The 13,463-nt window shown below is 26.3% G+C and overlaps 1 protein-coding gene across 2 annotated transcripts in view; it reads right to left on the reverse strand.

Annotated features, from left to right (window-relative positions):
• Nucleotides 1-4,924: 4,924 nt before the first annotated feature.
• The window catches only part of LOC107450259 (aldehyde dehydrogenase, dimeric NADP-preferring), a 46,503-nt gene continuing 37,964 nt past the window's right edge, over nucleotides 4,925-13,463 (reverse strand). For both annotated transcript variants that reach the window (XM_087159745.1, XM_087159741.1), the window contains exons 9-13: nucleotides 12,734-12,804; nucleotides 10,590-10,705; nucleotides 10,372-10,507; nucleotides 8,292-8,442; nucleotides 4,925-5,752 (exon numbers count right to left, since the gene is read on the reverse strand). In XM_087159745.1, coding sequence (XP_087015871.1) covers nucleotides 5,729-5,752; nucleotides 8,292-8,442; nucleotides 10,372-10,507; nucleotides 10,590-10,705; nucleotides 12,734-12,804 — 498 coding nt within the window. In that variant the 3' untranslated portion in view covers nucleotides 4,925-5,728. The remainder of the gene's footprint in view (nucleotides 5,753-8,291; nucleotides 8,443-10,371; nucleotides 10,508-10,589; nucleotides 10,706-12,733; nucleotides 12,805-13,463) is intronic.

Genomic DNA, 13,463 nt, shown 5'->3' on the forward strand with positions numbered 1-13,463 from the left:
AAATGTAATTTTATAGCATAAAATAAGTTCTCTCATTATCAGGAAAAATCAAAATCTAGTTAATATATAGCTTTGTATTATACAATATAACATTTTATTTTTCTCATTGAGGTTAAAAAATTTTTTTTTGGAAGTAGAATGACTTCCTGGTTATTTAATAACTTCAATTTTAAGATAAAAATAGATTTCTATTACTATTATAATAATTGAACCAGATATAAAATTCTACACTAAAAAAAATATATTTTTTTTTCAATTCTAGGCAAACTTAAATTTTTAAAAGGTACTACTTCTAGAGTATCACATTAACCAATGTGGTTTATTCATATTCTAAGTAATTTGTAAACATTTTGTGCAGATAAACCTTATTATTATAATAATAAATTTAGTAATGAATGTATAATTTTTTATTTTTACTAGAAATGCTGTTAAAAAGAAACAATGTTTTCTATAACAGGAACTTATATTTTCAATCGACTTGTAATTCTTTTAGTCTTCAAGATTTTTCTTTTGATACTAAACTTAGTTTAAAATAGTGTGATTGGTAAATATGCAAAACATATTGAGTAGAATTTCAGAGTTGAACCCTTAATTTAGTTTAATTAATTTTTAAATTTACTGGTTCTTAAAACGGATTCAATATTAAAGCCATTTCATTCAAAATATTTCTGTGAAAACTTTTAATATGAATGGTAAGATATATTTGTTTTATTTATATGTATTTTTGATATCTTTATTAATGTTTCAAATTATTTTAAACAAATTATTTATAAAGAAGAATATAAATTGTTAATGCTAAACAATAATTTTTTCTGTAAACAATTTTGTATTAAAATTTTTTCAACTATTATACAAATGTTTTTTTTTCTTCCTTTTAGAATTAAATTGTTTATTATTTAAAGCTTTATTTGGTTTGATATTTTATACTATTATTAGGCATTTAGGTTGTGATTTTATTGTATGCAATATAGATATTTGAATAATTGCATTTATTTTGTCTTTTATTTACTTTTCCTACAGTACATGATTAAATTATGAGCTTATTTTTTTAAATACAGAGTTAGATTATAGTTAGATCTAGATTTTAACTAGATGTGCTTATTGTTTGATTGTATTAATTATTTGTATGTTTTAATGTAATTTATTTCAGCAAGTAAGGACATTTTTTTTACTCATCTAAAGTTATACTTATAGGTTTAAAATGAATATACTTTACTCATTTGATTTACAATAGTATTCAAAATTGCAATCCACAGTTTCTATTATATAGAAAAAAATTTCACGCTTCCTAATATATTAAATAAAGGATAAACATTCATTTCAAAAATAATTGCTGTTAAGTTAGCTTTCTTTAAAAAAAAATTATTTGAGTCCATTATATATATTGTAAAATTGAAATTTAATAAATAAAGTGTTAAAAACAGTGTATGTCCGGTCATATAATCTAGTGCAAAAGCACTACAACTTTAGATTTCACTACCAATAACTAGACCATACGTGTTATGAACAAAACAAGTGCAGTAATGATATATAAAGAGCAATAGCTGGTACTCAAAAGCCTTTGCATCTTATTTGGAAGAGAGACCGCTTTTATTTTATTTTTTAAATGTGGGTGCAACTATAAATTGGTTGAAAATATTACAGACTGATAGAAGTAGCATTAAGTTTTCTTTCATGGGTATAATAGAACCGTAATCTTAATTTACTTTTTAATTTGTTGTTTTCAAAATATAGTTAATTGATATAAAGAAAAATAGGATCTTTTGGTGTCAGTATAAATTTAAGTAAAATTGTATTTATGTAATATAACTAAGTCAACAAATATTCATGTTATCAAATTGATTAAATCTTGTTTCCATTTATTGCATTAATTTTTTCTCCAAGGAATTATTTTATTTCTAGTAAAGCCTGTGCTTTATCCACAAGCTAAAAATAAAGCACTATACAGAAATTTGAAATGCATGCAATTAATAGAGGCATATAATCTAATTTTAAACTAAGTGTTCCTAAAATGTCAAATATTTCTGCTGTGTATTGTCGTTTTATATACTTTTGTTTACAAAATAAAAAAGTGTTTTCATTTTATTGGATATTTTATACAACCCATTTACCTCAGTTGCTGAACTCTGAGTATTAATTTTCTTTTCTTAGCTTTTATCCTACGCAGAGTACCAATTTTTTTCTATGGTATTTAATGTGTTGCGTATGTTCGAAAATATCTTCACTTGATGCCTAGAGAATTAAAAAAAAAAAATTCTGAAATTTATTAAATGAAATATTGAATAATATTCTTTAAGTCTGTTATGATGTTTTTGACTGTCATTAGTTTTGTTTTTAGAAAGTTCCTATCAACTATCAATTTCACTTACAAATTGTTTAAATTTAAATATATAATAAGCCATCTAGTCTTGTTATTTTGTAGTGATATTTCATGATATTATAATATGTTGTTTTATACTTTAGAGCTGTGTATTATATTTATGCTTGTGAAAATTTATATGGTCTGTGTACATAAAGATTAATTTAACAATCTAAAATATATCATAATTGTTCTTCCTGTTCTCATTAATTAAGAACAAAATATTCAACTTAAAATGTTTTATGCCAATTAAAAGAAAGGTAAACATTTTAAAAAAACAGTAATTTGTTTAATTTAGTTAAATTCTACTTCAGTGATTTATATTGCATTAACCTTCTAACTGTTCACCCCAAACTCGTTTGAAGGACAATATTTTTGTTTTCAGCACAGATAACTAGTTTTCCCACTTGTTATTCAATGGGCATACTGTGCTTTGCAAAACAGAGTTTGGATGATTAAATATACTTTATCTTAGATTTGCTGTAAAATGTTGTACTTTTATTGATGTTTGTAATTGGATACTGGATGTTCAAAATTTATGAATCTGTCACAAGTTTTTAATATCTGCTTTTTATTAAGAGTACTTTTACTTTTGTATAAAAATGGGGAAATGTTTTATGTGCATGGATATTACAACTCCAGGCATTTCTTATTTTAAATGATCCCATTGAAACTTGCAAAGTTTGTCAAAGTGGTATGAATTTTACACTTCATTTTTAACTAATTCTGAATTTTAAAAAATTACTTAGTAATAAATATTTCTATTTTTTTTTATTCTTGAATCATTTGTGTTATTATTTTCTTATATTGTCATCAGTAATCAATTTTAAGTGATTTAAAACAAGTATTAACAATTTTTATATCTGGCTTTGTTGATGTGTGAATCGTTGAATGTTAAATCTTTAATACTATTTATGTCATGTTCTAAAATAAAAAAAGAAAAAAAAATGTTTGATTTTTTCTTTCATTATTTTAAAAATGCTCAAAGAAAAAAAAAAGAGCATCTTTGTGCTGTAGAATTATATACAGTTTAACAATGTGTAGCTTACAAAGACAATAGTTTGTTTTGGTACTTGTACATCCAAAACAATCTCGTGTCTCTGTAACCTGTATTAAATATGGTCTTACACCTTGTTCTGCCTTATTTAATATTATTGCAGATTATGACAAATTTTAGTTGCTATTACATAAGTGCTCATAAGTATTTGTAAACATATTTTAAGGAGGCGCAGCAGTCGATTGCTAGTGCTTAATGCTTCCCTGCTACATGACAGGGTTCTATGCTCGGATCATCAATCTTTAAGCAATCAATCACTTTTTGATTAAGATTCTTTTGATGAACAGAACACCCAAAAATATAAGAAAGAATAAAAAATTTAATTACTAGAAAAACTATGATGAAACAAATTTTTGTTTTACTAGAATTAAGACACTGTTACAAGCAATATTTCAAATATGCATAAAATATACATATGCATTAGTATTGTACAAGGTCTGACTATTAATTTCCAGGACTGAGGTAACTGTAGGAGAAAGAAAAGCCGGAATATGGCGCTAATAATTGCATATTGAAGAGTGTTTTCTTGCGCATGTGCAGTGCAATCGGCGCCATTCTGAAGTGAGTGGTTCTCGTGGAAAGGCGCATTAAAACGGAGCTCTTAAATTCCTGTTGTCGAAGTGAAATGAAGCAAAGAATTAACATTAAATTTTGCTTCAAATTGGGCAAGGCAGCTGCAGAAACCTACAACAAGTTTATGGCAAGGAAGCATTATCTCGCTCAAGAACTTTTGAATGGTTTAAACACTTTTGAACGCGAAAGCGTGGAAAATGATCCGCACACAAGCAATTGAAAAAGTTTGCGTCCACACATTGCGTTTGCCTCTGAGGCGATTCTTAGCTCAGCATGGTGTCGTTGAGTCGCAGCATCCACCATACTCACCAGATCTAGCACGCACTTTTTCCTGTTTCTTAAGCAGAAAAATTCACCGAAGGAAACAAGATTTCAGGATGTCGAAGCCTTCACGAAAACTGTAACGTCACTAATAAAGAGCATTCCAAAAGTGGACTTTAAAACTTCTTTTCGAAATTTGTACAGCCGGGCACAGACGTGTATTACGGCTGATGGGGATTACTTCGAATAATATTAAATGACTATGTGTCTAACTTTTTTTTCTTCTGAGTTATTCCATGAGTCCTGGAAATTAATAGCCAGACCTTGTATATAATCCTGTATAATAAAAAAATTGCCCCTCAATAAATTTTCGTTATCAGAAAATAATTTTGTTAGATAGATAACATAAAAATAAAGAGTTAAAAAAAAATATGAAATAAAGATTAAAAAAAAAAAAAACTGAAGAGTTTATGATTTGTTTCCATTGTTAAGAGTATTGAATTTTTATTTTTTAAATTCATATGTGCATAAAACTAATCTCAGGTATTCACTTAGTATTATTGATATTACATTGCTAAATAAGAGCAATTAGATTTACAAAGAGCATTTGTCACATATCAGTTGTAGTTTTGTGACTCAAATGTTGTGTTTTATGTTACTTGGAAAGTAAAATGTTTCGATATAATCCTTTATTGTGTTCAAATATAAAAAGACAAGAGCACATATTTATACAAGCATAGTATAAAAATATTTTTAGACATTAGAAATATATATACAATAAAGAAAGACTGAATCATGTATACTAGTTAGATATATTTAATCACATAAACATCATTATTGCGATTCGAATAAGAATGTACGTTGTCAGCTGAATCAAATTGCACCTTAATATTCTTATTTTAATACATTATACATGGCACATTAAAATTGTGATTAAATTAAATGTAATATGTAACTTTAAACTGACATAATACCATTAAATTATTGCCACATATATGTAAATTTGCTTAAATATATATATATATATAAAGAAAATGGGAACAAAATACTTTTTTAAAATGGATATTAAAAAGAAAATTCAGTTTATTTACACGCTTATCTTAAAATCATAAAAATATTGTTATTTAATTACAATGAATTAGCTTTAACAACATTGTAATAAATATTTATGCCGCTAGCATATGTAATAAAACATATTGTGAAGAAGAAAAACTTTTAGACAACATTATACACAACAATTAGGGAAAATAACTAAAGAGCTTATATCACAGCAATAAACTAAATCTTCAACATGATATTAAATGATTTCAACAAATTTTAGCTAATAGTTTATATAAAACATCATGCAATGTTTGTCAAGTAAGCATATAATTCTTATTTTGTCAAATTAAAAACAAAAGATCTTATACAATAAAATATGCTGAAAATTTATCTTTTCCAAAAGGATTGGACACAAGACACATTTTCTGATCAGAAAGCTAAAAGTACGACACACCAGCAAACTGTATAAAAATAAATAAAAAAGGATGTTAAAAAATATTAGATTCATAATACAACCAAAAATTATTGTTACAAAAAGAATTGTATACATTTTCAAAAAGTCCTACCATTATTCAACATGTTTAGCAATGTTGAGGATAATATGAAGTTCAGTTTTGGCATAATTTTCAACATAGCACTGTACTTCTTTGTTTGTGAATAAATAATCATTTTGGAGCATGCATTTTTATGTTTATTATACTAAATGTTAGCTCAGAATGCAGCATAACACTTCTAGCAACAAAAAAAATTTAATGATAGTTCACCGAAATTCACAGCCAAGAGATTTTATTTTATAACCGTCGTTGAACAGCCAACCCAATTTCATGGGTTTACGACTACTTACGTTCAACTCCGTAGCCTTGTAATTTTGAACCAATCCAGCAGACAAGGAAACTCCTGGATCAGTACCCCCAGAGGTATGGATTTGTTGTGGGAACATGGAGGACTTTGAGACTCGACAGATTTAACGTGCATCAGTCACCATTTACTACAGGGGGACTCTTCGGCCGGCAAGGATCGAACCCACGACCTCTTGGATATGGGCCCAGCGCCCTACCGACCAGGCTATCCTGGCCCACAGCCAAGAGATTGTGAGTTTGTTCCCAGCTAGCAAAACAATAAAATTTGTTTTACATTTTTCTTTAAATGTATACTGTCGGACAATTCTGAAGATGAGCCCATGACCTCGATAAAAGCAACCTGATTAAGAGCTCATCTTGTGATGGTCAGCTAGGATCTTTAATTTGGACTCATTTACATATTTTAAATTTATTGATATAATTATAAATATTTAATTTACAAATTTGTATATGTTGTAAAAAATATAATTAAAATATTACAATTATAATGCTCAAGCTTAATTATTAAACTTTTGGTTGTTTTTGTAAGTTATGAATATATAAATAGAATTAATAAGAAAAATAAAGATTTCTTAAAAAGCAGTTTTTATTTAGATAAGTTTTTTATTTAAATAAAATGCTTATTTATTTGTTTATAAAATATTAAAAATTTAATTTTTTTTATTATATAGTAAATATTTTTTGGAAAGCATGCAAATTAAAAGATATTTAGAAATAATATAACAAAGCAACCTTAAAACAAGGAACTTTTAAAAGAATTTTTTTTTTTAAAGCTTATAAAAAATAGACTATAAAGATAATTTTAAACTGAATTTTCTTCTTATAAATGTAATTTTCATTTTTTATATTTTCTCTTTAAAGACTGGTAAGAAAAAGTGCATTAAGACAGAAATTTTGAAATTTAAATTAACTACATCTAGTTTTTTTATTTTTTAGAGTATTGAAAAGTATCAGGTGATCCAAAAGTCAATTTACTTTTGAAAGCCTTATAATTCTTATACTATTTGCAATAAAACCATACAATTTGCACATAATGCTCAGAAACATAGGGAATTTTTTTTTAAATATTAGTTACATTTTTGACTTAGAGATGGTGTTGCAGTTGAATTAAGAGACTTATATCTTTTGCAAATTATTACAAAATTTTGCAAATAAAGGATGTTCCAGATTGACTTAAAATGTTTTGTGGATAGACAAGGCTTACTTCACACTAAGTAAAAGCATTAACACACAATTGTCATATAAGGGCAAGTAAAAATCTACACAGTATTGTTGAAAAATTACTTCATAACCAAAAAATGACTGTTTGGCATGGTTTTTACGGCATCATTAATCATTGGTTCTTTTTTCTTTGAAGAACTGTATGCTGGCACAATTCAAACAGTTTCTGTCTGAGGTAAAGCTCTATTATATGACTTGCTATTAAAGCACTATGAAAAAATAAAGTCATATATGAAGCTCAATTAAGAAATAAAGAAGCACTATTAAAAAATAAAGTAATCCCTTATTTGAAAGAAAGGCAAGCAATTCATTCAATAATATTTCTGCAGGATGGAGCACCTCCACATATAGCTACTCCTGTCAAGACACTTCTGAGATCGATATTCAGAGACAACCATGTCCTCAGACATTGTTTTCCACACGCATGGCACCCCAAGGTCTACATATCTAACAACTTGTGACATTTTTGTGTGATGATATTTAAAGTCACGGGTATATAGTGATCGGCCTTAATCAGAGTCTCTGGTTAAAATATAAGAAGCTATACACCACTATGTTTAAGGTATACCCTTTGAAATGATTTTTAATGCTGTGTAGGGTTTCTTTCATCGTCTCATGGCTGTAATTCTCAAGGATGGGAAACACATTTAACAGATATATTGTTAAAACACTTTTATTGTTTAAAGTAAATGAAACAAATATATATTTTTCATTATTAAGAAGGGAGAAAAAATCTCCCATGTTTCTGAGCAAACCACATTATTTTATTGTAAATAGTTTTTAAGAATTATAAGGTTTTAAAAAGTAAACTGACTTTTGGATCACCCGTTTTATAATATTATGAGCAAGTTAATTAAATTTCATAATTTATCTGATGAACCAAATCTATTTTAAATGCTAATAATATAGACCAACTTACATGTAGTATGACTTTCAGTATAATTGCAGAAGCAAAACCAATCAGGAACACTCCAACATAATCCATGTGAGAAGGAATAATGCCAGGTCTATTCTTTAACAATCTTCTTAAAAACTTTTCACCGCTTTCTGAATAAGGTGGATATCGAGCTCTATAATGTCATTAAATTAAATTAGGATACATGTTTCTGATAGGTAACATTCTTTTAATTTCTTTAAAGGTGTGAAAACTGCTTTTTGTTCTAGTTTAAATCAAAAATAATTGTTACATTTTGTTCTGCTGTGCAAAATCTAAGTCAAAAACTATATTTTTCAAAATTCTAATTGATTAGAAAGTTATTCAAACTGTAAGTTTTTTTTTTGGAATTTTTTTTATTTATTTTGTTTTAAATATTTATCCCTTATTGTAGTAAAATTTAGTTCTCTCCTTGGAGTTAAATATCTTACAAGATCGTGCTTCAGTTATAGGTTGAAAGTAAAAGAAGAAAAAAAATACAGAGAGTAGATTTTGCCGATATAAATTTAACATTTACATCAATTAAAAAAAATATTGAAAACTTAATTCAGGAGGTAAAAATCATTTCTTCTTAAATGGAAAAATTTACAATCTAAAATGAAACATTAATAATTCATAAAAGTACAATAAATTTGACAATTTTAGTAATTTATTTATTGTGTTTAGCAAAAACTAACTTGGAAACCTTAACAAATAACTGGTGACTTTTTTTCAGACTACAAGATGAAAGGGAAAGCAAATTAATTTTTCATAACATAAAAAGAAACTGTTTTTTTTTTTCATTTTTGTATTCAATTTCATAAATACACATATAGTTTATTATTTCTTTACCACCTTAAATTTCGACTTAAGGATGTTTTAAAAGATAATCCTAAAGAATTTCAAAAAGTTTTAATAACAAAAACATGAATGATTTCACGCTTTCTTTTTTTGTGAGTTGTTTTCTAATTCCTACTTACACTATATTTAAAAGGTTTTTGTTGAAGAATCAGTTGATCTTATTACAATATTATATTTAACTCTAAAAAAATAAACTAATCAGACTACCAGAAAAATAGACTTATTGTCCTATTAGTTATAAAAACTGCACATACACACAAAGCAAAAAAAACTATTAAAAAGCTTACGGAGGCCTACATCTGATACAATTCTAGCACCTTACTAATATGCTATAGCATAAAGCAGTTCAAAATCAGAGTGATAAAATAAATAAACAAACAAATGTTTCTCAGTAAATAGATGTAGCAGAGTTCTCCCTATGAATAAAAAAGGGAAGAGCGCTGCCTCTCAAAAAAGGACACAATAAGTTTCAAAAGGGTATTTATTCACCGTATATTATCATTTGAACACCGTAAAAAATTATCACAGGTAATAACTGAAAAATAGTTATTATATAATATCTGAATTTGATTTTTAACAATTTTGAAATTACCCTCTTATTCTATTTTATGTGTATATTTCAAAAAATAATTCTCTTTCATTATCAGAATAAGAGTAAAATTTGTAGATTTGTAATTCATAAAAATAGTTAAAGGCATGCTAATAGATAATCTCTAACAGAAAAATGATAAATTATTTTTCAAAAAAGTAAATTAAAAAATATTATTAATTGATAAACAACTTGAAAGATTTTTATATAATTTAAACTGAAAGTTATGGGGAAATGAACATTAAAGATTAAAAAATTTACTAATATTATTATAGAAGAGAAGCTCATAAAATTTGAACATGAGATTAATCCTAACAAAGTAATTATTTGTAATAGTAATTAGAATTAAACCTAAAAAAATTAATTTTTTAACAACTGGTAATTATTATTTAAACAATGAATTAACTTTTTTAAAAATGGAATAAGAATAAAAAGGCAGTGTTTTTAAGGGATGGACAGCTTATTTTTACAAAAATGTCACATTTATAGGGATCAAAAGGCCTGCAGGGCAGATCGCCTTTCTAAAAGCACTTAGGGATCTGGAACACTGGATGTAGTATTGTTATTATAAGTTAAAATTTGACTGTGTTTAGATATTTTCAAGAAACAATAGAGCACTTAATATCTTCCACTTACTCTCCAAGTTTTTCTCCAATCATGGAGTAGTTTCGAATCAATACAGCCTTTTTGTGAGAAAATGTATCAAAAGAATATTTTCCATGATATGCACCCATACCACTTTTACCCACTCCACCAAAAGGAAGAGCTTCAACTAAACAATAAGATAAATAATTAGTTTTTTCATTAAAAAGAATACAGGCAATTTATTTAATTAGAATAAAATAATATCTTACTAGAGAGGTTTACAATCGAATCATTGACACACACACTTCCACTTGATGTGCCTTCAATAATTTTGCGAATCGTCTTTGGATTTTTAGAATAGATATTCAAAGTCAATGCTTTATCCCTAAGTTCAAATATAAAATTGTTAACATATTGATAATTCATGCAAATACATTTACTAAGACTATCTAAAAGCAAAATTAGCAAGTGAAAAGAACTAAACTGCAAAAGTGCACAACATGTGACCCACTAGACTGTACACAATGAAAAATAATTATTATAATTTTTTTCTTCTTTGAAAAGAAGCTGGGAATTTTGAATTGCAGACATTTTATTGGAAATATAAGTAGATTTTTGATAGTTTCTTTGGTGATTATTACTACAGATTTCAACATAGTCTTAAGAATCTTAACATAATATTATTCTGATATGCAAATTTTGAAATAGTTATTTTTTGATGCACTTTATTTTCTTTCCATTTCTTCGTTATTCCGAGACTAAACAACTTTTTGATTGCGTTTTTGGCAGTTGTTGTAATATTTTTGTGTAGTTTTTAAAATCTCAATAATTTTAATACCATATTATTATGATTCGCTAGTTTTGAATTGCATATTTTAATAATTACATTCAATGTTCTTTATTTGTGTCAATTTCCCTGTAAATCCAAGCTATTCTTCTATCATTTTTTTCAACAGTTATTGCTTTGCAACTTTACATGGTTTTGAAATTCCCAATATTTTTAATCTGCATTACTATGATAATCGAATTGTGCAATAAAATGTGTGTTTTATTTGTGCTGATTTAATCATAAATCCATCACAATACATTACTAAGTTTACTGATAAAAAAAATTAGTACCTTAAACGTTGATGTTTAAATTTAAATTACCATAATTGCTGTCGATAATTACATAGCTACCAACTGTTCTGATTAAATCCTATTTTTTCTGTTTTTTAGCCTAGTTCAGTAAGATCGATTTTAGGTCAAAATGTTCTGATTTTTTGGCATCCTAACATCTTAGATTGATTTCTTTCAACACTGGGAGGGTTGAAGTGTATGTGATTTTTAACAAATATCCCAGCATTCCACGTACCTTAAGACTATCAGTTTGCGGATCCAACAAAAGTTTGAAACGCTTGCTAAATCCCGTTAAAGAGACATTTACATACATACGATTCTTAAGGTTTGGCAGATTTTTGTAATTGTGAATATTTGAAACTGCAATGGAATCTGCTAAGATCGTGATTCTTATTCACGCTATTTTAATACCAATCATCCATTTTCGTATTTGCCTGGTTCAAAAGTGACGCATTGTGATTCATATTCACTAGATTTAAAAATCTTATATCTCGACTTATATTCTCGCAATTTAAAAATCCAATATCGCGATTTTTGCGCATAAAAGTTTCAGGGTTTTTCACTTTGTGTCACAATTACCCCTGGTTGTTTAAGGATATAGCTTCAAATTTTACGAAAGTTCTGCCTTCTCCATCCATCCATTAAAATATATTTCAATATGGGATAAGTGAAATATTGACTGGATCTATTACCTCAAAGTAGTTTTAATAGCAGTGTAAAATTAGAAAATATAGAAATATAAATGTATTTTATGATTGTATGCAATATATTTATTATTAGTCATAATATAAAATTTTTTTTAACCTTCTAATTTTTATAGAATTAATTAAATATTTTCCAGGGATAGAAAAAGTATACATCTTATCTGAATTATTTTTAAAACAGGTATTATCTTTGTGTAAAGCCGAAAATTGTCTAAGATGGAGATTTTGTACTTTACCCAATGATTCACTTTAGATTCTAATCACTCTATTTAAATAATTTGAAAAGCTTTATTCTTTGTTTTATTATTATGGTGCACTTAATGGCTTATTAAACAAATTAAAAGAGTTAAAAATAATGTTAAATATGTATTTTAAATTATGAGAAAAAATTATGTTAAATATATTATACATAATTTATAATTTCTTTCACAATAATTTAATGAGAGATATAAAAATGAAAAAATATTATATAATTTAAATAATATAGTTCCAAAGAAATAAATTTCAAGGTATATTTTTAAACCAATTAAATTTATATCAAAATAACATACACTATGGCAAACAATATTTTAATAATAATATGGAATCACCTGCTGTTAATAATATCAATAGCTTCATCAAGACTTTCTACCGTAACTATTGGTAAAAGTGGTCCGAATATCTAGAAAAATTAAAACTAAATAATTAGAAAAATGAAACTCAGATACCAAAGAAATTACACAAAAGAAATATAGCAAAAAATATGCTTAATTTAGGAGGGAAAATAAAATAGTATTATATATTTTTGTGATACAATACATAAAATTTTAATTAGACAACTATAGAATTTCTATGTGTTTTGTAATTGAACAACTCATAAAAAAAATAAAGCTTATGTCACTAAAACAAAATATACAAGATTGGCATTTTCATACATTAACAAAAATTACTTAAATTCTAATCAGACACAATTGCTGACCTAGCCAGCGACTATTGTTGAAAAACTGGTTCTCCTTCATGAATTCATCACTTTGGATTGATTAGGTTGCTTTTAAGTCCAAGAGTTATATATATGTAGGGGAATGTGGGGATCCAAAGATGTATTTTTATAACTTAATTTTTAGTTACGGCATTTATAGTTAATTTTAAAACATAAAAGAAATATTTAATTACACAAATGTTTTCCTCCATCAGATATTTTTTCCAGCAAAAATAATTTGAAAACAAAATGTTTAGCCACTTAAGGTAAAACTGTCTTAGGACATATCACATACTTTAGACAAAAGTTGTATATTTTAAACAATTTTATGCTAACAAATTAATTTTTTAAAACACAAGGTA

This window comes from Parasteatoda tepidariorum, chromosome 1, assembly GCF_982258835.1.
Source record: "Parasteatoda tepidariorum strain Cologne lab strain chromosome 1, Ptep-v5.0, whole genome shotgun sequence".
Lineage (NCBI taxonomy): Eukaryota > Metazoa > Arthropoda > Arachnida > Araneae > Theridiidae > Parasteatoda > Parasteatoda tepidariorum.